The sequence below is a fragment of the Haliotis rubra genome, unplaced genomic scaffold (genome assembly GCF_003918875.1).
Source record: "Haliotis rubra isolate DU_JTF1 unplaced genomic scaffold, ASM391887v1 Scf311, whole genome shotgun sequence".
Classification (NCBI taxonomy): domain Eukaryota; kingdom Metazoa; phylum Mollusca; class Gastropoda; order Lepetellida; family Haliotidae; genus Haliotis; species Haliotis rubra.
The window spans coordinates 933,693-949,317 of NW_025766982.1; the positions used below are offsets into that span (position 1 = coordinate 933,693).

A 15,625-nucleotide genomic window follows, 5' to 3' on the forward strand; every position below is an offset into this window, starting at 1 on the left:
GTCGATCTCTTTGTCCAGTCACGCTTCCACAGCTGCTGTCATTGAGACTTCAAGCAACCTTTTGTTAGAACCTTTAGTTAGAACCTCTTCTGGTGCTGTGAACATGGATGGGGGATGGCTCCATTCAGAATTTGTCTATGAAATCAATATTCACCAGGTCAAAGCTTGTATCAAACGAAGTTAATTGCATCTAGAGGTCAATTACATGTGTCGATACATTAGTCGTGTAGTGGGTCAGCGTCCGACGAGTCAACACATTCTTCAACTGAACAAAGCTCGGACCATGATTTCTTTATCGGCTGCTCCTTCAAATCTGTCTCCCAAATCTCTTCTGGATCATCCTTGTCTGACACATGATCTCGTGATTCAGTCCAATTCAGATAAGATTTATCGCTTTCGCAGGCTTCTAAAACAGATTCAGTTATTCTGGAATTCATTCCCTCTTTAACCAAAGATTAAACATAGCAACGGTGGCCAGAGAACACTGGTCATTACATTTACTGACCCATTTCGGTCGTCTGCTGGAAGTGTGATAGTACGGGTTGAATTTCTAACGGCTGACCACAATAAATGAGTCGTTTCACGAAGTTCTTATAAAAGTATCTATTTATCTTATATCTGTACTTATATGACATCAGTTAGCTCTTGGCGTGACAGTTTCATGGTGAAGGAAAGCAAATATGTTCAACCCATGAAGGTCCAGGTTAGAATTGGTCCTTAGCAACCAATGCTTGTCGTGAGAGGCGACTAACGGGATCGGGTGGTCGGGCTCGCTGACTTGGTTGACTCATGTCATGGTATCCCAATTGCGCAGATCGATGCTCAAGCTGTTGATCACTGGATTGTCTGGTCCAGACTCAATTATTTACAGACCGCCGCCATGTAGATGGAATATTGCTGAGTGCGGCGTTAAGCAACAAACCAACCAACCAACCAACCAGCCAACTAATATTTTCAGGCAATTTGTCACTTTAATGTAGGCATCTGCGCATGATTCCCATTCGCAAGCCAGAAATGTATGGTTCTGGGTTCGAATCCCGGTTCACAATAACTATATCCCCAGGTTTGTCTCCTCCATACGTGTAATCGTTGGTTTAAACCTGCATCACTTCGGGCGTTCCTATCACATCAAGCTGGCATCATCGTCCACATCTATCGACGCATCATGTAAACAACTGACATGAATCATGTAAACAGCTGTTGAACGACATCGTCGACATCTATCGACGCATCATGTAAACAACTGTTGAACGACATCTATCGACACATCATGTAAACAACTGTTGAACGACATCGTCGACATGTATCACACATCATGTAAACAGCTGTTGAAGGACATCGTCGACATCTATCGACACATCATGTAAACAACTGTTGAACGACATCGTCGACATGTATCACACATCATGTAAACAACTGTTGAACAACATCGTCGACATCTATCGACACATCATGTAAACAACTGTTGAACAACATCGTAGACAACCATTGACAAAGTCTCGTGGGTATATACCAAAGTGACAACCATCTGCATCACGGGTGTCGGCATTCACCCAGCTCACAGTGACCCACTTACTTCAAAGATGGTGCCAGTACCAGGGATGTCATCAGGGCGACTGTTGATGCCTAAAACAGCACAGCGTGTCCTGGAGCTATATCTGAATCATTTAGTCAATTGTGATGACAATTACAGAGCAACGATCTCAGAGAAGCCGTTGTTCCCGCTCAACTGTAATAGGCCCATCGATATATATTGAGGGAAAGGAGTTCGAGGCGGGTGTAGGTCGTCGATGATTTTGTTAGACTTATGTTCCGGATTTTGTTAGAATTGTGTTCCGGATTTTGTTAGAACTTTGCTCATTTGTGAAAGGAGGAATCGTCAAATTAATTAATTGTTCATAGACATAACAAGGATATACGTTTTGACCAAACTAAACCCGTCCTTCCAAACCCAGTCTCAATTCCAATATCCGGCCCCACACAACACATACCCATCCTAGGGTGAAATAGTCATTTTTGTGAACGACTTCTAAAGCAACGACCATGTAGATGATGATGATGATGATGATGATGATGATGATGATGATTTTCTTTTTAAATTAAAGTCTTTTACTTCCCATTTTCATGTATAACAAAATATAGATATACAGTAACATATATAACAACACATAACAGCGTTTGTGGAGCATGGTAGCATGGCATATATTAAGTAAGGTTTTTTTAATTACGATGTACAAGTAGCACTAGGTACATACAACATGATAATGTACAACAGATGGCACATAAAGTTGCTATACAAATTATACTATGTTATAATTATTCTTTTGACTTGCAGTGATGTACAGAGAATACCAATAGTTGTGTAGAGTATTTGCCAATTTCAGCAGATACAGAGATGTTTGGGATAATTAACCACTGGGGAAAATTTGTCAAGTCTCAGCAAACAAAATATGAAATGATGACCAGAAATTGAAGAAACTTGAGAATTGACAATTCTGAATTTTGTTATCTTTGTTGCCACATAATAGTTAATTATCTCTCTCTTAACATGTTTAAGGTTTGATTGTCTTTTTACTGCATTTATAGATACTTTGCTATGCAATGATACTGATCACAGTCAATGGATTGTTGTGTTTCCCTTCAAATCCCAAAATAATGTTTTCACCTGTAAAACAAAATTCCTGCAGCTACAGTATTTAACCAATCCGACAAGTGACTCCATAATCATTTTGCATGTTCACATTCACATAACAAATGAATAACTCTTTCAGGTTCAGCTTCACAGAATGTACACAATGGAGAGTCTACATATCCAGTCTTATGTAAATGTGTGTGTGTAAAAAGAATGTTATGTACAAGTTTGAACTGAAACTACTTCAAGTTAACACTCTGTGTGCATCGTTTCGACATCAAATAGATTCCTTCTTGTTCAGATTCAGTATATTCTTTATCAAACTCCTTTTCCCATTTGCATTGTCCAGAAGATTTGGAAGAGTTTGTGCTTAATAAAGATTGATAGAAATGTTTACTGCCTTGTTCATTTCCAAGTTTCAGACAATTGAAAGGAAGAAAAGGACATTTAACTTTTTTGAGTGTTTTTTTCTGTTTTTTAATAAAATTATGAATTGATGAACGCAAGCCCTGATATTTTAAAAAATCTATTGACATATCATATTTGTCTTGAAATTCATCAAAATTATAGAGCTTGTCATCGTCCATGAAGTCATTTATAAAGATGATTCCTCTTTCAAACAATTCTAAATAGCATACAGCTTTTCCACCAATTTTTATGTTCTCATTCCACCAGACGGATTGACAGAGTACTAGTATCTCAGAAGAACATTCAATATTTCCACAGTGTTTAGCTATAAAATTGGACCATCCCTGCAGTACGTCCCTCAAGAAAGTATTTGACACCGTTGGTAGGACATTCGTTTTTATGTAAACAGGGTCTGCCAACCTAATAATATCTGCTAGATCTCTCGTAAAGACATATTTAAAGTTCAATAGATTTTGCAATATTCTTCTCATCCAATATAATCTCTGTGCAAATATGGTGTTTTGTATATCTGGTACCCCAATTCCTCCAAATTTAACTGTTTTTTCTTTCATTAAACTTCTCTTTACTTTATCCTTTTCTTCCTTTCCATATAAAGTTGAAACGTTTGTTTTGGAATCTATCTATGATTTCAATCGGTGGGTTTGGTAGGATACTAAACAAGTGATTTAGTTTAGGAAGTAGTAAAGACTTTCAGATGACGTTTCTCCCCATTGGAGTTACATTTCTGACCGACCACATAGTCAGTATTGACTTTTAGTCCTGAAAATCTTGCAAATGAAATTAAAATGTTGAAAACAGCCTGTAATCCTCTCTCTGAGTAAGAGTTGTGTCATCTACAAATTGTTCTAAGATATGTTCTGTATTACCCATACTAACACCGTGTTTTTTTAATATCTTTTCTTGTAATTAATCCTAGGACTTCTACTAGTAGGGCGGATAACAGCCCAAAATAGTCCGAATCGTTCACTTTGTGATACAAGCACCAAAATTGGCATGATCGCTCACCATGGGCTCCCTGTTCAGAAAATAACGTTGGCCAATCAAAAATCCAAGATCGCCGCCCTTTTTCAAGATGGCCGCCGCTGGTTATACAAAAATATATAATCTTTTTCTTTTTACTATCATTTTAGGCAGATGTTTTTCATCCAGATGTCTAATTCCACTTTAGTTGCAGAACCATGTTTTAATGAAAAAAAGACAAATAATAAATTATATGGGTAGTTTTATCTGAATATGGTAAAATCAAATTATAATTTTTTGACTCTTGTCTATATTAAATGTTTGTGGTCCCTAAAGATTTAGATGTTAAAGGATCAAAACTGGTACGTGTACTCAACAAAGATTTATCTTAAAAAAAACAGCATTGGCCACTCAACAATCTAAGATGGCCACCATTTTTCAAATGTCTGCCACTGATCATACACAATTTTTGGTTTCCTTGAGATTTTCTTTGCAGGCTTTCATCACTCTGATATTTATACTTAAATGGCTTTTAAAGAGCTATACTTTAAGGAAATTGGTGAAAATGTTGCAGTACTATAATAATTATTCAAACATGAAAACATTGCAGTAATATAATACATATTTAGATAATATAATAAATATAGGATCAAGATAATATATTAAATATTCATGTTTGCTTATCTCTTGTTCGTATTACTGTTAACAATTCTTACACATTTAGTCTTCAAGAAATACTGTGGCACATATCATTACCAAGTTAACAGATTTTTTTAAATGTTTTATCAAATATATAATACTGAAAAAAATAGAAAAAGAAACGCATAGCCAGTATTTTTCCATGTAATGTTTCAAAAACGAATCATAAGTGTGTGTCTAATCAGTATGTCTATGAATAGGACTGCACGGTATTACCGGTATATCGCAATATGCTTTTCAAACAATTGCAATATTTTTTATGAGAATCCTCATATTGGGTAAAGAGCATATATGAAGTTTTTGTGATTATCTTGATTTAAATTAAAATCTACACAGACATTCATTTACAACAAATGTTGCCTTCGTTATTCAATGACAAAACGGCATACTGTAATACTATAAATTGTATAAAAAAAGAAAATATAATTCCTGACTAAGCAACCTAATTTTGAGAATCAAAATCATGACATGTATTTTTAGGAACTTATAATGTAGAAACTAGGATTGACGAGTTCCCAATGTATCGCCATACGTATGGCAATACGGGTACCTGAATCGTAATATAATACAATTTATTTGCCAGTACACAGCCCTATTGGTGAACGTTCCCTCCAACCATTTCCGAGTTTGAATCAATTGCCATTGAAAACCTGTCGCCAAAACGCAACCGAATCTGTGTTTTTTTTCTCAATAAAGATAATAAAGAACGAATGTGATGCGATTCATGCACTTCCCTCTGCACGTACAATCCGTGCAACATTTACAATAGAAACCAGCGGGGTCTGATTGTTTTAGCGGCAACTGATACACGTAAATCTTGATGAGAAGTCATGCCTAGACTTACCTAGACTCAGCACAATAATGCGATCGGTCATTTGGAAGCTGGTGAGTCGTAGTCAACGGTTAGGCACTTTTATGTGTCTAAGAGTACCATAGGAAGGCTTTGGCATCAGCACCAGCAGTATGGAAGGACACTTGATCGTCCTCGGTCAGGATGATCCTGGGTGACCACATCCGCCCAGGACAGGTTTATTCTTCGACACTTACGGAACAGGTTGACGACCACATCCTCAACAACATGTGTAGTTCCAGGACTCCGAACAATCTCGGACCAAACTGTCAGAAACCGCCTTCGTTTGGATGATATTCGTCCAAGGAGGCCTTTGCGAGGACCTATCCTTACACGACATCATCGGCAGCAACGTAGACAATGGTGTCGAAACCATCTCCAGTGACCACTACAAAGTGGAGAACTGTCGTGTTCAGTGATGAGTCGTGGGCTGGTATATTCTCAGCATGTGTGTACAGATGGCGTCATGAACGGTTTGCTCCCAATTGCGCACGGGAAGTGGACAGATTCGGTGGCGAGAGTGTTATGGTTTGGGCAGGCAATGGAAGACCCGATGTTATTCACGTCCAAAGCAATCTTACAGCTCCACGTTACTGTTCCATAAAATCATCAGGCCTCATGTCATTCCATTCATGAACTGTCAGAACGTCATTTTCCAACATGGCAATGCTCGACCGCATACAGCAAGATTCAGCACAACGGCCCATCGATATATATTGAGGGAAAGGAGTTCGAGGCGGGTGTAGGTCGTCGATGATTTTGTTAGACTTATGTTCCGGATTTTGTTAGAATTGTATTCCGGATTTTGTTAAAACTTTGCTCATTTGTGAAAGGAGGAATCGTCCAAATTAATTAATTGTTCATAGACATAACAAGGATATACTTTTTTGACCAAACTAAACCCTCCTTCCAAAACCCAGTCTCAATTCCAATATCCGGCCCCACACACAACACATACCCATCCGCGGGTGAAATAGTAATTTGTGTGAACGACTTCTAAAGCAACGACCATGAAGATGATGATGATGATGATGATGATGATGATGATGATGATGACTTTCTTTTAAATTAAAGTATTTTACTTCCCATTTTCATGTATAACAAAATATAGATATACAGTAACATATATAACAACAGATAAAAGTGTTTGTGGAGCATGGTAGCCTGGCATTTATTAAGTAAAGTTTTTAATCACGATGTACAAGTAGCACTAGGTACATACAACATGATAATGTACAACAGATGGCACATAAAATTGTTATACAAATTATACTATGTTTTAATTATTCTTTTGACTTGCAGTGATGTACAGAGAATACCAATAGCTGTGTAGAGTATTTGCCAATTTCAGCAAATAAAGAGATTTTTGGGATAATTAACCCCTGGGGAAAATTTGTCAAGTCTCAGCAAACAAAATATGACAAGACGACCAGATATTGAAGAAACTTGAGAATTGACAATTCTGAATTTTGTTATCTTTGTTGCCTCATAATAGTTAATTATCTCTCTCTTAACATGTTTAAAGTTTGATTGTCTTTTTACTGCATTAATAGATACTTTGTTTGGCAATGATACTGATCACATTCAATGGATTGTTGTGTTTCCCTTCAAATTCAAAAATAATGTTTTTACCTGTAAAACAAATTCTTCCTGCAGCTACAGTATTTAACCAATCCGAGAAGTGACTCCATAATCATGTTGCATGTTCACATTCACATAACAAATGAATAACTCTTTCAGGTTCAGCTTCACAGAATGTACACAATGGTGAGTCTACATATCTAGTCATATGTAAATGTGTGTGTGTAAAAAGAATGTTATGTATAAGTTTGAACTGAAACTACTTCAAGTTAACACTCTGTGTGCATCGTTTCAATATCAGATAGATTCCTTCTTGTTCAGATTCAGTATATTCTTTATCAAACTCTTTTCCCATTTGCATTGTCCAGAAGATTTGGAAGAGTTTGTGCTTAATAAAGATTGATAGAAATGTTTACTGCCTTGTTCATTTCCAAGTTTCAGATAATTGAAAAGAAGAAAAGCACATTTAACTTTTTTGGGTTGTGTTTTTTCTGTTTTTTAATAAAATTATGAATTGATGAGCGCAAGCCCTGATATTTTTAAAAATCTATTGACATATCATATTTGTCTTGAAATTCATCAAAATTATAGAGCTTGTCATCGTCCATAAAGTCATTTATAAAGATGATTCCTCTTTCAAACAATTCTAAATAACATACAGGTTTTCCACCAATTTTTATGTTCTCATTCCACCAGACGGATTGACAGAGTATCTCAGAAGAACATACAATATTTCCTAAATGGGTTTTAAAGAGACATACTTTAAGGAAATTGGTGAAAATGTTGCAGTACTATAATAATTATTCAAACATGAAAACATTGCAGTAATATAATACATATTTAGATAATATAATAAATATATGATCAAGATAATATATTAAATATTCATGTTTGCTTATCTCTTGTTCGTATTACTGTTAACAATTCTTACACATTTAGTCTTCAAGAAATATTGTGGCACATAACATAACGCAGTTAACAGATTTTTAAAAATGTTTAATCAAATATATAATACTGAAAAAATAGAAAAAGAAACGCATAGCCAGTATTTTTCCATGTAATGTTTCAAAAATGAATCATAAGTGTGTGTCTAATCAGTATGTCTATGAATAGGACTGCACGGTATTACCGGTATATCGCAATACGCTTTTCAAACAATTGCAATATTTTTTATGAGAATCCTTATATTGGGTAAAGAACATATATGAAGTTTTTTGTGATTATCTTTATTTAAATTAAAATCTACACAGACATTCATTTACAACAAATGTTGCCTTCGTTATTCAATGACAAAACGGCATGCTGTAATACTATAAATTGTATAAAAAAGAAAATATAATTCCTGACTATGCAACCTAATTTTGAGAATTAAAATCATGACATATATGTTTAGGGACTTATAATGTAGAAAATAGGATTGACGAGTTCCCAATATATCGCAATACGTATGGCAATATGGGTACCTGAATCGCAATATAATACAATTTATTTGCCTATACACAGCCCTAATGGTGAACGTTCCCTCCAACCATTTCCGAGTTTGAATCAATTGCCATTGAAAACCTGTCGCCAAAACGCAACCGAATCTGTTTTTTTTCTCAATAAAGATAATAAAGAATGAATGTGATGCGATTCATGCACTTCCCTCTGCATGCACAATCCGTGCAACATTTACAATAGAAACCAGCGGGGTCTGATTGTTTTAGCGGCAACTGACACACGTAAATCTTGATGAGAAGTCATGCCTAGACTTACCGAGACTCAGCACAATAATGCGATCGGTCATTTGGAAGCTGGTGAGTCGTAGTCAACGGTCAGGCACTTTTATGTGTCTAAGAGTACCATAGGAAGGCTTTGGCATCAGCACCAGCAGTATGGAACGACACTTGATCGTCCTCGGTCAGGATGATCCTGGGTGACCACATCCGCCCAGGACAGGTTTATTCTTCGACACTTACGGAACAGGTTGACGACCGCATCCTCAACAACATCTGTAGTTCCAGGACTCCGAACAATCTCGGACCAAACTGTCAGAAACCGCCTTCGTTTGGCTGATATTCGTCCAAGGAGGCCTTTGCGAGGACCTATCCTTACACGACATCATCGGCAACAACGTAGACAGTGGTGTCGAAACCATCTCCAGTGACCACTACAAAGTGGAGAACTGTCGTGTTCAGTGATGAGTCGTGGGCTGGTATATGCTCAGCCTGACGGAAGAGCATGAGTGTACAGATGGCGTCATGAACGGTTTGCTCCCAATTGCGTACGGGAAGTGGACAGATTCGGTGGCGAGAGTGTTATGGTTTGGGCAGGCAATGGAAGACCCGATGTTATTCACGTCCAAAGCAATCTTACAGCTCGACGTTACTGTTCCATAAAATCATCAGGCCTCATGTCATTCCATTCATGAACTGTCAGAACGTCATTTTCCAACATGACAATGCTCGACCGCATACAGGAAGATTCAGCACAACGTTCAGGTTCTTGCATGACCCTCCGATCACCAGATCTGAACCCAACTGAACATTTGTGGAACGAACTGGATCGACGTGCGAGACAGTGTGATCCTCAGCTGCAGACCCTAGCTGCTTTGTTTCTGATTTTGCACGAAGAATATCTGGTCATCCCTAGACAGTTCATCCGGAATCTGATCCAATCTATAGGACGCCAATGCCAGGCAACCATTGTTGCTAATGGCGTTCACATAAGATACTGACTGCTCTGTGACTTTGACCTTTCTGCACATGTCATTTGATACGTCCCACCTCTACTTCCACTGGACAATACATGTTCAACAATGTTTTCTCTATCACTGTCCTGTACCACTTAAACTTACATGCTTAAATATATGATTATTTTCAGCTATGCGTTTCTTTTTTTAGTAGTATAGATTCAAAATTAGATAACATTGGACCCAAACAAACTTTATGATTTTTTTGTTTTGTTTTTTTCATAGTTACCAAACTTGATGTAAAATAAATGAATAAATGGTATAAACAATATGTTTTCCGAAAATATATTGAAATATTGATATCTTATCTCCTGGTAAGTAAAATTGTTGACTTATGTTAAAATCAGATTTTAGTAAACAAAAACAAATTGTGTTATACAAATTCTAAGAAATATGTGATGAAATTTAAAGTACATCATAGCTGCATCAAGCATAGCCTATTCCAAAGTCACCCTGCTTAAACTTTTCTGAAAAGTGAGAAGCGTAAGTCGCAAAGCCCTCAATTCCACTATTTTAATCTGGTACTGGACATGGAACTCTTGATCTTAACGCTGATCAGATCATTTACAGAGGCAACTATAAATGAAACAAATGAGCCAGGTAAACAGTTACAATATAGATGATTTTGATGTCTATACTTCCTTACAATAATTTTGTTCTTTGGAAAGCTATAAAAACTATCATTGAACATTCATTGTCTTCTAAATCATGTTCTTGTATTAAGTGATCATATGACATTTGTTTATAATATAATATGGCGGCCATCTTGGATTTCCTTCAGCAACATTAATATGTTTTCTAGCCTATTACATCATCCAATCTAGAGATGTTATGATGAAAGTCAAATATGGAGACTTCTTTTGATTCTGTCTTGTTTTGAGTTCAAAATGCAAGAAATATTTTTAAAACTTTGCTTTTTTGGAAAATTGGCGGCCATCTTGGATTTTGGAAGCAATCATATTTTGCAACATAGCATAAACAATATCTTAATTAACACATTGGGACACAAATACGTTGAAAATCTCAGAGAAATTATGTTTTTAGGAGCTGAAACAAAGATAGTGTAATATAAATGGCGGCCATCTTGGAATTTTGAGTGGCCAACGTTATTTTTTGAGTAAGTGTCCCAAAGTGAACATGAATGCAAATTTTGTTGCTTGTAGCACAAAGTGAACGATTTTTCCATTATCTGCCCTACTATACACACAGGATGAAGATATAAAGTGATGCTGGGTCACCCTGGCGACAGCCTCTTGATATTGGAAAAAATGATCTCCCATAGCCATTTACACTGGATTATATACCCTCAAAAAGTAGTGTAATCCATTTTTTGAATACTCTGGCCAAAATTGAAAAACCTCAGGACATTTTGCATAAAGTGTCTATCCACTGAATCCTATGATGATGATGATACATATTATAATCATTTATGGTTATAAACTTCACAAATGGTCGGCCACATTTCAACGGGAATGCAGTGATGAGCTCTGTTATACCTGAGGAAGGCTTATGTGTAGAAGGACACACCTTCTCAACTATCTACCACCTCGGTCTCACGAACCATTCTCGTCTCAAATCTGAACATCCCAAGATTAACAGGCTGAACTATCCCGTCTCAAATCATGATCATGCAAATATCACGACACGAATTGACAAGACCTCGTGGCATTATGGCCTGTTGGATGACGTCATATACAATTATTGTTAAGGATTCAACGCCCTGAGAACTATTGCTGCAAGACAGAAATTGAGAACGCCGCAAGGCACTAGGACCTGTTGGACTACATCGAGGACAGTCATGGTCACTATGTTTAAAATCTTCTGGGTGACATCACAGACAGACGTTGACAAAGACAACGCATCACGACCTTTCAACGACACCTTAGATATCCATTGACAAAGACAACGCATAGGCTCTGTGAAAACTTCGAAGAAAACCGCTAGCAAGAATACCCCGCATTAAGAACAGTTTGTCGACATCGCAGACACCCACCAAATGCAACTAACATTAATTCTATTTAGTGACTAGCAACCACCATTTTGACATAATAATAGATTGCAATCTTGGGATGAAGTAAATCCCAAATTTAAAAGTGACAATTATCTGGTTAATGGCAGTCCCAGCATATTCAGTCCAAGTAATCATTTGCCCACTATTCGTTTATATCGTAAACCCAGATAGGGGGAGGGAAGTGTGTGTGTGTGGGGTGTGTGTGGTGGTGGTGGTGGGGGTTTAAAGCGTCCATTCGTCACGCCGAAGACCCGGGTTGATTCCAGATACAATGTGCGAAACCCATTTAATAATAATAATAATAATAATAACTTTTTATTTGGCGCTAAATCCCCCGCCGTGTTATTGTTTGGTTATTGCTAAAAGGCGGAACTCACTCACTCACTCACTCACTCACCAACCCACCAACTCACTCACTCACTCCTGATTGTATAACGTACATCAACAGGGATGATGTTAGCCTTCGTGATCCAGATACAATGTCACCCTTTGATATAAGAACGAATGTGTCTCATTTTGCTGTCATCGGTGTTGACAGTAATAAGGTTTTCATTTAAATTGTCATCTGTTTCTCAAGCTAGGCGTGTGTTATAATGAATATTGAATAATTCGATCTCTGGTGTCTTCATTAAAGTGACAGTGCGCAGTTAAAGAAATGTCACAGTTCACATTTTACAGAAATGTGTCAGACTGATTCATCAAGTATTGTTGGACGAGGTCGTAAATAAACCATGGTCAGGATCATAACAAAACTTTTCGGCGATATCACTGGTTCAGTTTCCATAAATTGTCCTATATTACAATAAAGAGGACACCAGGGATAGAATTGGCCAATCATCAGTACATACACCTAGCTTGATAAGATGATACCTAATATAGGTCATATGCTGGTCTACTCATCACGTCAGTGACGGTATAATGGAGCGATATGCGATCTACCTGATCATATTCTTCTTATAAGGATATTAATAAAATGTGATAAATCTCTCCTACAAACCTTCCCTCTTCCCGGGCGATGGGGTAGTCTAGTGGTTAAAGCGTTCGCTCGTCACGCCGAAGATCCGGGTTCGATTCCCACATGGGTACAATGTGTGAAGCCCATTTCTGGTGTCCCCTGCCGTGATATTGCTGGAATATTGGTAAAAGCGGCGTAAAACCAAACTCACTCACTCACTTCCCTATTCCCATCTCAGTCCCCTCACCCAGTATCCCCCCTGGATGGTAAAAAGACAGATTGCCTGCTCATATACTATTCACACTTTGCTAAGGATCAAATCATTGATTCAACAGAAAACTATGATGTGGGGTCAAATTTGGTTTAAATATCTAGGCCTATTGTAAGCATGGATCCAAGTTTTCAGTATGTCACTGCATCTTGTGGATCCCATACCTGCTATTGACAGGCGTTGTGTACTTGTCAATGACCCGTGCCATGATTTGCAAAATGGTTGTTTGGTGTTTTTTTATGGTTACTCATGCATCAAGTGCAGACAGTTAGCTTAAAGTGGCTGTTTTCCTAAAGATGTGTTACCATATCATTATTTATCCAGTTTTAAATGGATACAATTTCAAATTATAAATCTACGTTTAAGTAAAGTTGCGAATTTTTGTGATCCTTAGGAAAGTGTGAGCAGTATATAAGCTAATGCGTACACGCGTAGACGCACGCAGGCACCACTGGCGAAAACGCATACGCGTAGACAAACACATACATTCACACACACATGCGCACGAAAAGAAACACACATGCATACACACACACGCACGCACACGGAAACAAACACACACATACATACATACACAAACACATATACACAATCTCTCTCTCACACACACACAAACACACACAACACACACACACACACACACACACACACACACACACACACACAAATGTACACGCTATTACAGACACAGTCACCAAGCACACGCACATTACTAAACCCACTTATCCATAAATCACAGGTCATTGCCCTCTGTTGTGTTCATCAGGTTACAGACATCTAGACGTTCTCTGATTACTACTATAGAAGTCAAACAGTAATTGTAGTCTCAGTCCATTCCGTGTGCATTAGACAGGGACCTTTTAAAAAAAGAAGACCCAGACACATATACGTTCGGCTTCAGCATCAACTGGCATTGTATACAGTGGGACATCAAAAGATGTTGCCATAAAAAGGTAAGGCATACTCCTCCTCATTGGGCTGGAATTTACCCAATCATTGGCGAGAAAAGGTCTTGGTCACATATATTTTGAGGTTTTTTTAAATTGATTCCCTATATAATGAACAGCAAACATCTTCTCATTTCAACACAGTTTCCTTGACGACCTGCCAAAGCTCTATTCCCAAGTCTTTCAAACTCCCTCCCCGTCGATACAAGACAACAAATGTGTGATCTAATAAGGGATGCAAGTTTAAACAGTGAAAGTGCCGGCGAGACTTGCGGTAGTTCATCACAGGATTAACTAACACAGCTGTCTTTGAAGTGCATGACAAATATGTTGCATCAACGGCTGAGTCCGAAGACATACACACATAAAGTAGTATTGCTCCTGGTCCTAATGCCCGTACACTTGGGTATATATAAATATACTGGGAGACTACCTCGACTGAACCATTATGTAATCTCGGGGCAGATTGGACATGTTGTCCTTTCAAGAACAGGTAAACTCGTATCTGCTACTTCTAGCACCATGGTGGGGTAGCCTTGTGGTTAAAGCGTCGAAAGACCCTGGTTTGATTCCCCACATGGGTGCAGTGTGTGAAGTCCACTTCTGGTGTCCCCTGCCGTGATTTTGCTGGAATATTGCTAAAACGGCCTAAAACCTCACTCACTCTCTAAAGCGCCCTTCATACATCGCCATAGATGGTCACCAAAACTCCCGTAATCTGTCCATGGCCACCAAGATGTCCGTCATACGCACCCATACATGGTCACCAAGCTTTTCGTCATCCGTCCATGGTCACCAAGATGTCCGTCATAATCTCCATATATCGTCACTAAGACCCCCGTCATTCGACCATGGTCACCAAGACATCCGTTATCTATACATGGTCATAGAAATGTCCGTCATAATCTCCATATATGGTCACTAAGATGCCCGTCATTCGTCCATGGTCACCAAGATGTCCGTCATACATCTCCATATATAGTCACTAAGACGCCCGTCATCCGTCCATGGTCACCAAGATGTCCGTCATACATCTCCATACATGGTCACCAAGAAGCCTGCCATCCACCCATCGTTACCTTACGCCTGTCTGCATCTCCATAAAGGGCCATCAACATTATCTCTATATTTTCAACACCATATAGACAATGAAAGAGGCATGGTGTTATTCTGATCGGCAGGTTGCAGAGCTGCTCAACTAGATATGTCAATATATATATAAGTACTTTCTATCAGAATAATTTCCATTAAAATGAATACTAGACACCATCAAAGTAAAGAAACCGGCCTATAATCAAGCTACGTTTATAGTTGTCGTCAATGATATGATTAGTATGCCATCAGCCTGTTCATTGTTCATGATTGTAGGTCACAAGAAATTCCATAGTATATTAGACACTCCAAGTGACGGATTTAGAAACGTCAATGTGATTGATTCTTTTAATTAGTCGAAATGACAGCTGAAGCCAGGTAAGACTTAGAAGTGTTATATCTGTTTAATAACCGTCTTGGTTATTCACAAGTGCTTAAGAACGAAGTAAAGGTGGGCGATTTTAGAA

General features: G+C 38.0%; 1 protein-coding gene across 1 annotated transcript in view; it reads left to right on the forward strand.

Moving 5' to 3' along the window:
• Positions 1–9,056: 9,056 nt before the first annotated feature.
• LOC124283261 (prostatic spermine-binding protein-like) overlaps positions 9,057–15,625 on the forward strand; it is a 37,244-nt gene continuing 30,675 nt past the window's right edge. Inside the window, exon 1 of the mRNA XM_046719291.1 lies at positions 9,057–9,180. Within this exon, the coding sequence (XP_046575247.1) occupies positions 9,057–9,180 (124 nt within the window). The remainder of the gene's footprint in view (positions 9,181–15,625) is intronic.